General features: G+C 47.3%; 1 protein-coding gene across 1 annotated transcript; it reads left to right on the top strand.

Annotated features, from left to right (window-relative positions):
* Positions 1-12,201: 12,201 nt before the first annotated feature.
* Positions 12,202-13,244, top strand: LOC121584039 (protein atonal homolog 1-like). The gene has a single exon (XM_041899870.1). The coding sequence runs from the start codon at positions 12,292-12,294 to the stop codon at positions 13,183-13,185; it is 894 nt and encodes a 297-aa protein (XP_041755804.1). The 5' UTR covers positions 12,202-12,291; the 3' UTR covers positions 13,186-13,244.
* The last annotated feature ends 592 nt before the right edge of the window (positions 13,245-13,836 follow it).

Below are 13,836 nucleotides of genomic sequence, written 5' to 3'. Positions count from 1 at the left end.
ACTCTTACTGACAGTTGTGGCTGCTTCGCGTGATGTATTGTTGTTAACCTTTGTGCTGTTGTCTGTGCCCAATAATGTTTGTACCATGTTTTGTGCTGCTACCATGTTGTGCTGCTGCCATGATGTTGTCATGTGGTGTTGCTATCATGCTGTGTTGTCATGTGTTGCTACCATGTTGTTGTCATGTGGTGTTGCTATCATGCTGTGTTGTCATGTGTTGCTGCCATGCTATTTTGTTGTCTTAGGTCTCTCTTTATGTAGTGTTGTGGTGTCTCTCTTGTCGTGATGTGTGTTTTGTCCTATATTTTTATTTTTAATCCCAGCGCCCGTCCCCGCAGGTGGCCTTTTGCCTTTTGGTAGGCCGTCATTGTAAATAAGAATTTGTTCTTAAGTGACTTGCCTAGTTAAATAAAGGTTAAATAGAAATAAATAAAGGTTAAATAAAGGTTAAATAAAGGTTAAATAAAGGTTAAATGAAAAATAAAATGAATAAATAAAAGTAGGCAAGAGCACAAATAGTTCTGGGTCCAGGCTAGCTGGTTTATGTGTAAAGGAAGTATTTTTATTTACATTTACATTTTTAGTCATTTAGCAGACGCTCTTATCCAGAGCGACTTACAGGAGCAATTAGGGTTAAGTGCCTTGCTCAGGGGCACATCGACAGATTTTTCACCTAGTCAGAAGAAATTATTCTACACCTTTTATGAAACTCTGGGAGTATTGAAATAGTGTGAACCTTGAAACATAGTCTAAGAGCTTTAGTTGTGGGGCATTGTGAAATACATTTTTGTCTGATTACTTCACAATATGGTGAAGAATCTATTCAAGGGGATGCCAGCATTTGAAGCAAGTGGTGGTATCTTTATGATGAGCTACCTATCATTACTCAAACTAGTGGGTGTTTCATTTTTAACCATGAAGTGGCGCTGTTTCACTGTCAAACATTTGTTAGAGAGAGAGAGAGAGAGGGGGAGGGAGAGAGAGAGAGAGAGAGAGAGAGAGAGAGAGAGGAGGGAGGGAGGGAGGGAGGGAGGGAGAGAGAGAGAGAGAGAGAGAGAGAGAGAGAGAGAGAGAGAGAGAGAGAGAGAGAGAGAGAGAGAGAGAGAGAGAGAGAGAGAGAGAGAGAGAGAGAGAGAGAGAGAGAGACTGCAAGCGATTCCCAAACCTTCCATAACAGAGCCATCACCTACAGAGAGATGAAATTGGAGAAGAGTCCCCATAAGCAAGCTGGTCCTGGGGCACTGTTCACAAACAAACAGAGCCCCAGGACAGCAACACAATTAGACCCAACCAAATCATGAGAAAACAAAAAGATTATTACTTAACACATTGGAAAGAATTAACAAAAAAAACTGAGCAAACTAGAATGCTATTTGGCCCTAAACAGAGAGTACACAGTGGCAGAATACCTGACCACTGTGACCGACCCAAAATTAAGGAAAGCTTTGACTATGTACAGACTCAGTGAGCATAGCCTTGCTATTGAGAGAGGCTGCCGCAGGCAGACCTGGCTCTCAAGAGAAGACAGGCTACACTACCGGTCAAATGTTTTAGAACACCTACTCATTCAAGGGTTTGTCTTAATTTTTTTTACTATTTTCTACATTGTAGAATAATAGTGAAGACATCAAAACTATGAAATAACACATATGGAATCATGTAGTAGCCAAAAAAGGGTTAAACAAAGCAAAATATATTTTATATTTGAGATTCTTCAAATAGCCACCCTTTGCTTTGATGACAGCTTTGCAAACTCTTGGCATCCTCTCAACCAGCTTCATGAGGTAGTCACCTGGAATGCATTTCAATTAACAGGTGTGCCTTCTTAAAAGCTAATTTGTGGAATTGCCTTCTTAATGCGTTTGAGCCAATCAGTTGTGTTGTGACAAGGTAGGGGTGGAATACAGAAGATATCCCTATTTGGTAAAAGACCAAGTTCATATAATGGGAAGAACAGATCAAATAAGCAAAGACAAACGACAGTCCATCATTACTTTAAGACATGTGTCACGCCCTGACTCAGGGGACTCTTATATGTTGAGTCAGGGTGTGTATATTCTTTGTTGTGTATGTTCTATGTTTTATTATCTAGTATGTGTATTTCTATGTTGGCCGGTGTGGTTCCCAATCAGAGGCAGCTGTCGCTCGTTGTCTCTGATTGGGGACCATACTTAGGCAGCCTATTGGCACTGTGTAGTTGTGGGATCTTGTTCCTTGTAAGGTATGTTGTGTGTTCTACCTTGGACTTCACGTTTCGTTTCCTTTGTTGTTTTGTCGAGTGTTTATCGTTAAATAAACATGTACGCATATCACGCTGCGCCTTGGTCTGACCCGTTCTTTAACGAACTTGACAACATGAAGGTCAGTCAATACGGAAAATTTCAAGAACTTTGAAAGTTTCTTCAAGTGTAGTCGCAACAACCATCAAGCGCTGTGATGAAACTGGCTCTCATGAGGACTGCCACAGGAATGGAAGACCCAGAGTTACCTCTGCTGCAGAGGATAAGTTAATTAGAGTTACCAGCCTCAGAAATTGCAGCCCAAATAAATACTTCACAGAGTTAAAGTAACAGACACATCTCAACATCAGAGGAGACTGTGTGAATCAGGCCTTCGAATTGCTGCAAAAAAAAACACTACTAAAGGACACCAATAATAAGAAGAGACTTGCTTGGATGAAGAAACACGAGCAATGGACATTAGACCGGTGGAAATGTGTCCCTTGCTCTAGTCCAAATTTGAGATTTTTGGTTCCAATCGCCATGTCTTTGTGAGACGTGGTGTCACAGTTCCCTCAGCCAGAACCCAAAAGCAGACCAGGACAAGGAGAGTTGAACGAAGGTGAGGGTTTATTGGATACGACAAAAAGGTGCAGTATAATCCAGGGACAGAGCGGGCGGCGTGGTTGAGTAGTTGGGGGGTGCAGTCTGGGTCCAGTGATGGCTCGGCAGCCGCCGACCATCAGGCAGAGGTGGAGTGAAGGTTCCGGACGTGTGACTGCAGGTGGAACAAAAACGGAGGTAAGAACACAAAAAACTCAACAAAGTACAAAATAACAAAAACTCACGCAAGATACTCTTAACTGATACACAGTACACCTACTGTTCATGGCTAACGATCCGGCAGGAACTGGATGTTGGGCCAGAGCCTAAGAAAGGTGCTGATTAGGCCCAGGTGTGCAGATTGCTAACAGGAATCAGGTGCGGAAACCAGAGCGCTCCCCGGAGCGTTCCCGAACCCTCGGGAAACTGGAGACTACGACCAGACCCCGACTCAGACAGCCGGGATCGTTACAGTACCCCCCCCGACGAACGCCACCGGGCGGACTCCCGGAGCGCCAGGATGGAGGCGGTAAAAGTCCCTGATGAGATCCGCATCTAGGACCTGTCGCCGCGAATCCAACTCCTCTCCTCCGGACCATACCCCTCCCAGTCCACGAGATACTGGAAACCCCGGCCCCGCCGTCTGGCATCCATAATGCGACGCACCGTGTAGGCAGGACCACCTCCGATCATCCGAGGAGGAGGAGGAGGAGGCGGAGGAGGCAACAGAGGACTGAGGAAGACAGGCTTGAGGCAGGAGACATGAAAAGTGGGATGGACTCTGAGCGTCCTCGGTAGTTTGAGTCGCACGGCCACTGGATTGATCACCTTCTCCACCACAAACGGACCAATAAACTCGGTAACAACTTCCTAGACTCAGTCCGTAACGGAAGATCCCGTGTGGCCAACCAAACCCTATCTCCGATGGTATAGGTGGGAGCGGGGATCCGGCGACGATTCGCCTGGAGCTGATACCGGTCCGAACCTCTAAGGAGTGCCTTTCTGGCCCGATGCCAGGTCCGGTGGCAAGCCGAAATGGGCCTGAACAGAAGGCACTGAGAGCTCCTTCTCCTGAGAAGGGAACAGGGGAGGTTGGTAGCCATACAGGCACTGGAAGGGAGACATCCCAGTGGCCGATGTAGGGGAGAGTATTGTGGGCATACTCAACCCAAGGCAACTGAGAGGCCCAGGAGGTGGGGGTTGGAAGAGACCAGACAGCGTAGCGTGGATTCCATCTTCTGGTTGGCTCTCTCCGCCTGACCATTGGATTGGGGGTGAAAACCAGATGTGAGACTGACTGTAGCTCCAATGGCCAAACAGAAGGACTTCCAGACAGCAGAGGTAAACTGAGGGCCACGGTCGGAAACGATATCACTGGGCAACCCGTGGACCCTGAAAACCTCCCTAACCAGGATCTCGGACGTCTCCGAGGCAGAGGGAAGCTTGGCAATAGGCACAAAGTGGGCGAACTTGCTGAATCTGTCCACGATAGTCAGAACGCACCGTGTTCCCCTCAGAAGCGGGCAACCCCGTGACGAAGTCCAGGGCCAGATGCGACCATGGACGCCGGGGAATAGGAAGGGGATGAAGTAGTCCAGAGCTGGGCCGATTGGTACTCTTATTCTGCGCACACACTGGACAGGCAGCAACAAAACCCCCGAGTATCTCGGCCATGGCAGGCCACCAAAAACGTCTGCGAAGAAACGCCATCGTCGAGCCACGCCCGGGTGACAAGCCATCTTGCTGGCGTGGGACCATTTGAGGACAGCAGGACGAACCGACTCAGGCACAAACAACCGACCGGTGGACTGCTACCGGGACCGGGCTGAGTCCGAAGGGCCGCCAGCACCTCCTCCTCAATCTTCCACATCACTGCTCCCACGACGCAGTGCCGGGGGAGAATAGTCTCGGTCTTGGACCCACTCTCCTCCGTCTTGGAGAACATCCGGGACAAGGCGTCCGCCTTGCCGTTCTTAGATCCAGGTCGGAACGTCAGGGCAAACTTGAATCGTCCGAAAAACAACGCCACCTGGCCTGACGGGGAGTTGAGACGTTTTAGCCGATTGCACGTAAGCAAGATTCTTGTGGTCAGTCCAGACAATAAACGGTTGCTCCGCCCCTCCAACCAGTGGCGCCACTCCTCCAAGGCAAGTTTCACCGCGAGAAGCTCCCGGTTACCCACATCGTAATTCCTCTCCGCAGGCGAAAGGCGGACGAGAGTAGTAGGCGCAGGGATGGAGTTTACTGTCCGTGGAGCATCGCTGCGACAGGATGGCGCCAACTCCCACATCAGACGCGTCCACTTCAACGACGAACTGACGGGCCGTGTCGGTTGAGAGAGAATCGGTGCGTTGGTGAATCGCCTCTTCAAATCCAGAAACGCTCGATCCGCCTCCGGATTCCACTTGAAGGTCCTGATGCTGGAAGTCAAGGCAGTTAATGGAGCGGCCACACGGCTGTAATCCCGGATGAATCTGCGGTAGAAATTCGCAAACCCCAAAAATCTCTGGAGCTGCAATCTCGTACCGGGCTGGGCCCATTCCAGAACCGCTCTAACCTTCTCCTGGTCCATCCTAATCTCACCCCTGGAGATGATGTACCCGAGAAAGGATGTCGTGTGGGCGTGAAACTCGCACTTCTCGGCCTTCACGAACAGGCGATTCTCCAATAATCGCTGCAGAACCTGCCGGACATGCTGGACGTGGTCGGAAGGTTCCTTCGAGAAGATCAGAATGTCATCCAGGTAAACAAACACGAAGAGACCGATCATATCTCTCAGGACGTCGTTCACCATACTCTGGAATACCGCTGGAGCATTGGTCAGTCCAAACGGCATCACCTGATACTCGAAGTGCCCCATCGGTGTATTGAAACCCCCAACCACTCGTCCCCCTCTCTGATCCGGGACCAGGTGATACGCATTGCGTAGGTCTAACTTGGTGAACACCGTAGCACCCTGTAAGGAGTCGAAGGCAGAACTCATCAAGGGCAGGGGGATACTTGTTCTTGACCGTGATGTCATTCAACCCCCGATAATCAATACACGGTCGAAGAGAGCCATCCTTCTTTCCCACAAAGAAGAATCCTGCCCCCCAGGGGTGATGACGAGGACCGAACGAGACCAGCAGCTAGGGACTCCTTGATGTAGGTCTCCAACGCCTCACGTTCAGGTCGGGAGATACTGTATAACCTTCCCTTGGGGTAGACAGCTCCAGGAACCAGGTTGATGGCACAATCATATGGTCGGTGGGGAGGAAGTGACAGAGCCTTCTGCTTACTGAAAACTTCCCCCAAATCGTGATATGTCTCGGGAACCAGGGACAAATCTGGGGGTTTAGCCTCAATCACCTGACTGGGAACCGAATGGGGGCAGGCAGTCTTGAGACAGTTAGCATGACAATCAAGGCTCCAACTCGTTACCTTGCCCGTCGCCCAATCGAACGTGGGATTGTGTTCCTTCAGCCAGGGGTATCCAAGGACCAGAGGAACATGGGAAGACGGCAGAATGAAAAATGAAATCATCTCCGAATGATTCCCCGACAACCGCATCTTAACCGGTTCAGTCCTCATCGTGATACGTGCCAGACTACTGCCGCTCAGAGTGGTCGCCTCAATGGCTTCCGGCAATTGCTCCTTGGAAAGCCCCAGCTGTTCCACCAACTCGGCATCAAGAAAGCTTCCATCGGCACCTGAATCGATAAAAGCGTTAAGCGCTAAGCTCTGATTCCTGTTCACAAGGGTAGCCGGGAAGCGGGGTCTGACAGAGGTACTGAGAGGTTGAAACTGGCTCGCTAAAAGTCCTCCCAACTTTAGCGAGCCGGGCAGTTTGACGACCGCCGGGAACAAGTGGAGATGTAATGTCCCGAGCGACCACAGTAGAGGCAGCAGTTGGTCTTACGTCTAGGTTGACGCTCCTCCTTGGTTAACCCGTGCCGCCCCACTTGCATGGGTTCAGAATCGGGGAGAGGTCCTCTCTACTAATCCTTAGTGGTGGAGAATGATCGACGTGTTCTGGTCCACCACCCGATCCGACTGGGAACTGAGAAGCTGATCGATTGGACGGACCCCATTGCTTCTCCCTCCTTCGCTCTCGGACTCGATTATCCACCCGAATAGACAAGGCTACCAAGCTGTCCAGGTCACTAGGCTCCGGATAGGAGATCAACTCATCCTTGAGCTGCTCCGACAGGCCCTGGTAAAAGGCCGCTTGCAAAGACTCCTCGTTCCACCCACTCTCCACAGCCAACGTCTTGAACTCGATCACGAAGTCGCCACGCTACGCGAGTTCCTTGGTGAAGAGAAAACAGACGCCTAGCTGCGTCCCTCCCTCGGACGGAATGGTCGAAGAGCTTCCTCATCTCGGCCGTGAACCCCTGGTATGAAGCCATGCAGGGATCCTGTCGTTCCCAAACGGCTGAAGCCCACTCCAGCGCCGACCACGCAGCAACTCAATCAAAAAGGCTATCCTAGCCTTGTCAGTGGCATAAGAGTAGGGCTGTAGATCGAACACTAATCCACACTGCATAAGGAAGGAACGGCATCTTCCCAGCTCCCCTCATACTTATCCGGTGTCGGCACCTTGGGCTCACGGGAGGGACACAACTTCAGAAGCGGCAGGCGAGATGGGTGAAACCGTGTAGTGAGTCCTCCACCGGACACTGGCGTTGGTTCTGGGACCTCCGTCAGGCCGGTAGAAAGGTTCCGAACTGACAACGCGATCTCCTGTAGTACCATGCTATGATGGCCCAACATCTTCTCCTGCTGGGTAATGGCATGGCGAACAGAGTCCAGGTCCGCTGGGTTCTAATTGGACGGATCGTTCTGTCACAGTTCCCTCAGCCAGAACCCAAAAAGCAGACCAGGACAAGGAGAGTTGAACGAAGGTGAGGGTTTATTGGATACGACAAAAAGGTGCAGTATAATCCAGGGACAGAGGGGCGGCGTGGTTGAGTAGTTGGGGGTGCAGTCTGGGTCCAGTGATGGCTCGCGGCAGCCGCCGACCATCAGGCAGAGGTGGAGTGAAGGTTCCGGACGTGTGACTGCAGGTGGAACAAAAACGGAGGTAAGAACACAAAACTCAACAAAGTACAAAATAACAAAAACTCACGCAAGATACTCTTAACTGATACACAGTACACCTACTGTTCATGGCTAACGATCCGGCAGGAACTGGATGTTGGGCCAGAGCCTAAGAAAGGTGCTGATTAGGCCCAGGTGTGCAGATTGCTAACAGGAATCAGGTGCGGAAACCAGAGCGCTCCCCGGAGCGTTCCCGAACCCTCGGGAAACTGGAGACTACGACCAGACCCCGACTCAGACAGCCGGGATCGTTACACGTGGTGTGGGTGAACGGATGAGCTCTGCATGTGTATTTCCCACCATAAAGCATGGAGGAGGAGGTGTTATGGTGTGGGGGTGCTTTGCTGCTGACACAGTCTGTGATACAGCATTCTGCAGCGATACGCCATCCCATCTGGTTTGGGCTTAGTGGGACTATCATTTGTTTTTCAACAGGACAATGACCCAACACAACTCCAGGCTGTGTAAGGGCTATTTGACCAAGAAGGAGAGTGATGGAGTGCTGCATCAGATGACCTGGCCTCCACAATCCCTTGATCTCAACTCAATTGAGATGGTTTGGGATGAGTCGGACGGCAGAGTGAAGGAAAAGCAGCCAACAAGTGCTCAGCATATGTGGAAACACCTTCAAGACTGTTGGAAAAGCATTCCAGGTGAAACTGGTTGAGAGAATGCCAAGAGTGTGCAAAGCTGGCATCAAGGCAAAGGGTGGCAATTTGAAGAATCTCAAATATAAAATATATTTCGATTTGTTTAACACTTTTTTGGTTACTACATGATTCCATGTGTGTTATTTCATAGTTTTGATGTCTTCACCATGATTCTACAATGTAGAAATTAGTAAAAATAAAGAAAAACCCTTGACTGAGTAGGTGTGTCCAAACTTTTGACTGGTAGTGTATGTGCACACTGCCCACGAAATGAGGTGGAAACTGAGCTGCACTTCCTAACCTCCTGCCAAATCTATGACCATATTAGAGACACATATTTCCTCAGATTACGCAGACCTACAAAGAATTCCCAAAACAAATCCAATTTTTATAAACTCCCATATCTATTGGGTGAAATACCCAATAGATAGTGTGCAATCACAGCAGCAAGATTTGTGACCTGTTGCCACAAGAAAAGGGCAACCAGTGAAGAACAAACACCATTGTAAATACAACCCATGTTTATGTTTATTTATTTTCCCTTTTGTACTTTAGCTATTTGCACATCTTTACAACACATAGTCATAATATGACATTTAAAATGTCTCTATTCCTTTGGAACTTTTGTGAGTGTAATGTTTACTGTTAATTTTTTATTGTTTATTTCACTTTTGTGTATTATCTATTTCACTTGATTTGGCAATGTAAACATATGTTTCCCATGCTAATAAAACCCTTTGAATGTAATTGAATTGAGAGAGAGAGAGAGAGAGCGAGAGAGCGAGAGAGACAGACAGACAGAGAGAGAGAGAGAGAGAGAGAGAGAGAGAGAGAGAGAGAGAGAGAGAGAGAGAGAGAGAGAGAGAGAGAGGAGAGAGAGAGACAGACAGACAGACAGACAGAGAGAGAGAGAGAGAGAGAGAGAGAGAGAGAGAGAGAGAGAGAGAGAGAGAGAGAGAGAGAGAGAGAGAGAGAGAGAGAGAGATGCGTGCACAGCCTTATATGTTTTATAAAGCCTTTCTCAAACAAATAGGAAAATTAACTAAAACATGAAGGATATTTTTCAAGGTCTGCCGTTGCCTAAAGTTGTAGACAAGTCACACAAATTAATTAGTCATCACCAATCATCTGAATCTGGGCTGTTCCATGAAGGCTTTAAAAATACCAAATAAATAAATAAATACCAATTGTCCACAGATACATTATTATTATTATTATTAATATTATTATTTAGAAATATTACTATGATGATTATAATCCTTCCAGTGCACCTCGTTTCCCCGGAGACAGAAGTGGGGTGCGCAGCATGCAGACTCCATCACGCTGGAAGCCCCCACTGGGACACATTTTGTGCCCATTTTCCAAAGAGTCCCCCAAGCGTATCGAATGGAACATAGAGTCACCATTGTGCCTGCGACACTTTAATAATCGACAGCTACAATATCCAACCTGTTGTTTGCTTTAGGAGCCATTCCAGCCTCACTGGACGGCCGCATGTAGGTGGGGAGACGGACCTAGGCGCCAGTCCCCTAGCCTCGACGCCTTATGAATACATGAATAAAAAGTGAAAAGATGAATGTCATTTTATCTCAACAATTTGGGGATTTTGTTTGCTTTCCTGCATGGGAGGGTTGATCTCGCATGTTTAAGATTGCTAAACTTTCAGTAGGCTATAGTCTTTTAACTTACATTTATTTTTCGCAAAAATTAATTAAATAGGCCTATGTACAATTGTTTCAGCTTCAGCATACATATAGCCTTTCGAATAATATTATAATATAATTAACTAAAATAATATCTGAAGACATTGACATTACATGAATCTAATCCTGCTATTTATTTATTTGTTTGACTTCCTTTCCTCTATAGTATTATTATTATTATTATTATTATTATTATTATTATTATTATTATTATTCAGTAGCCTTATATATTTTCCTTTTAACTGAGAGTTCAGAAAGTGACATTGTGACTGGTTTGCATATTGTCTATTATGAATCGTTTATTTAACAGTAGTTTGTATCCTATTTTTTTCATATTCTCAGAGACACCAATCTGATTTTATATCTTTAATTCGTTCAGATATATGTCATTTTCTTATCCTTCTATGATATTTACTGTTCAGTGGCAGTAAAGGGAGTGGGTCCGTCTGAAATTATATGCTGCGAGCACGATGTTCCACACACTCCTCACTCACACATTCCCTCACACCCTCACACGCTCACACACTCCCTCACACACGCACTCGCTTACACATATTCCCTCACACACATCCCCTCACACCTCTCTACTTTCTATGTGCTTGCAACTGCTCTTCTGACAGTAAAAGCGCTGTCGAGCCCCCTGCTCATGTTTCCGGTCCCTGTGAAGCTCTTTACCAACAGGGCGTTCCGTAAATCGGATCAAAAGGTTTTGAACCTGTACAAAAGAAAATGAAACTCGAGATGGCATTAACATTCATAGAATGGAGAAGCGGTGAATTGACAATGAGCACGAACCCCAGGAACTGAGTTCTTTGGTCAAACTTTTTTCAGTCCTTTAAACCAGTCCACACTCTTAAGAAAAAGGTTCCATATAGAACCCAAAAGGGTTCGCTTGGTTCATATATGGAACCCTTTTATAGGGTTCTTTCATCAGAACCCTGGGGGTTCTACTTCACTGAATCAAAATGTGTTCTACAAAAAGAACCCCAAATAACATTTTTTTTCTAAGATTGCAGAATGTTATATTCTTTGCCTAGCTGGCGCCCTTTTCGTAGCCTCATAGGAACAATCCTGATCCTGGGAGCATACATTCTGTTCCGCTACCGAAAGCTACCGAAAAAGAATGTAAACTCGCAAAATCAGAATGGTTCGTACGAGGCTACCCTTTTCGTGCATGGATTAAATGACTTTCTGAATTTAAGTCTGGAAATGGTAAACATTACCTTAACGCTTAGCCACATTTCTGGACATTGGAGCTACAGTATATGGAAAATATTTTCAGCATTTCAAAAGTTTTGCCTTGGACACATTTTTATTTTAATGTTGAGTAACTTGTAAACGGGCCAAAATGTATAGGCCATATATAGCCACAAGGGACTTGATGATAATGATGATGATGGTGGGGATGATGATGATTATCACTTTATGATCATCCATTTTAATTTGACAAATGAAGTGCATGATTCCTTTCATGGCAGTATTCTGGACATTAGTCCCTAGCCTATGATGCATACATTGCCAATTTTGAAACTACTCTCTATCTGTAGAATGTGAGATGTTTGGCATGAGCCAAAGAAACACACATGCCTGTGGGATTGGGCAGGTGCATGGACATCCTCAAGCAGTCCACGAGCTGAAGCACTCCACACTCCTAACCATATTGTTCTATCCCATGTGTGTGTTCTGAGGGACTACCCTTTGTGCTAGCCACCCCGTTAAACAGTCTTTAAACCGAGACATTATTATAAACAGTCGGGACATAATAACCTCTCTCGGGTTTACCGAGACTTCTCATTGGTCGCCAACACGCGCCTGCCCCAACCGCTCTTATTGGTCAAAGCGCCACGCGACCAGCATGAGAAGGGGGGCTCCTAGGCGCGTGCCGCTTTTTAAAGCGACGCCGCGCCTTGAGACGCTAGAGGAGTCCTGCACCTGACACAGTGCAAGCACACGTTGATAAAGAAACGTTATTGACAGCATTTTAAATTTGGTTAAGTTCTTCAGTCCTGCAAGCCACCTGATTTATCGTTTTTTGAAATGGATGTTATCAGCGTTGAGGAATGGAGTAAACACGCGAAGGAGATGAGCAAGGTGCAGCACTCCAGAGTGGAGAGGGGGGAGCAGAGCGAGTACCCATCAAGTCTGGCACTCATGGACAGCAGTGACCCACGCGCCTGGCTGGCTCCCGTGCAGCCTGCGGGCACCTGCGCGGCACACGCCGAATACCTGCTGCACTCGCCCAGCTCAAGCATGTCCCCCGCATCCGGCCACAGCCCAAACTTTAGAAAGAGTTCCAAGAGTCCGCTCAAAGTGCGGGAGTTGTGTCGGCTCAAGGGTTCGGTGAGCACTGAGGAAGGCAGACATAGAGCCCCATCCAAACCTGGCAACGGAGTCCAGAAGCAGAGGCGCCAGGCTGCCAATGCGCGGGAGAGAAGACGGATGCATGGACTGAACCATGCGTTTGACGAGCTGCGCAGTGTCATCCCTGCTTTCGACGATGACAAGAAGCTCTCCAAATACGATACCCTGCAGATGGCCCAGATCTACATAAACGCGCTGGCGGACCTACTGCAGGGTCCCGGTGTTGACTCGCCAAAGTGTGACCTGTTGTCAGCCAAGGAGAGTCCCCGGGGATCCTCCGCATCCACCTGCCGAAGGGGCGCAGGCACGGGGCTACCGGTCCAGCTTAACGGGATCCCATTCCCCTTCGAAGACGGCTCGTTCTCTGCTTTGATGGAGCAGGAGATACGCTCTCCCTCAGGGACACCCACTTCCGGGTCGGAGAGCAGAAAAGACTCCCCCCGGTCGAACCGCAGCGACGGAGAGTTCTCCCCTCACTCTCATTTCAGCGACTCGGATGAGATGCAGATGGAGATCCAGAGTGAAGACGAACTATCTGAACTCAAACTTCCCAGCCATCACTCATTTTGAAACTTCACCAGAGACTTTCTAATCGTGTCAATAATATCTGATGCTAGCATAGCCTACATTCTATAGTATGATAGATTGGGCTTTCCGAAATAATTTTGTTTCGTTTGAGAGTTCTATTTTATTAACTGTTAGATAAAGATGATTTTATGTCAGATAATTCGGTTCTGCCAATATAATTGACCTTCTCCTTGGGACATATAGGGAAAGACCCCTCTGCCATGTCGACTGTCGCGCGCAGCATTGCCACGGGCTTTCCCAATCCCACATCATGGACAAAACGCTGTCTTCCAAGAAATTGCCTGATATTTGTAAAGGACGTTTGTAATTGTATTTCCTTATACTGCTCGTGATCATGATTTCATTATGATTTCATTGTTTGTAAATGACCCATATGAATTTGTTTGCGACTTCTAAAGTTAACAATGCGCACTTTAAAACACGAGCCAGAGGCTTGGAGCAACATTACTTTGTTATTGAACCATTGTTTTTTTTGTAGGCCTAGTAGTACTGCCAATTTGATATTTAATATAGCCATTTTATGTTATTTTTGTATTTGTGGCTATTCACATCAAATTAACATGTGTGTCTGTGCTTTCATTGGATAATTGAAGTTTATTTATTCCTAACTGTTTTCATTTATTTTTCAATTAA

Source organism: Coregonus clupeaformis, chromosome 16, assembly GCF_020615455.1.
Source record: "Coregonus clupeaformis isolate EN_2021a chromosome 16, ASM2061545v1, whole genome shotgun sequence".
NCBI lineage: Eukaryota > Metazoa > Chordata > Actinopteri > Salmoniformes > Salmonidae > Coregonus > Coregonus clupeaformis.
The sequence above is the reverse complement of the archived record's forward strand: the minus strand, read 5'-3'. Positions and strand labels throughout refer to the sequence as shown.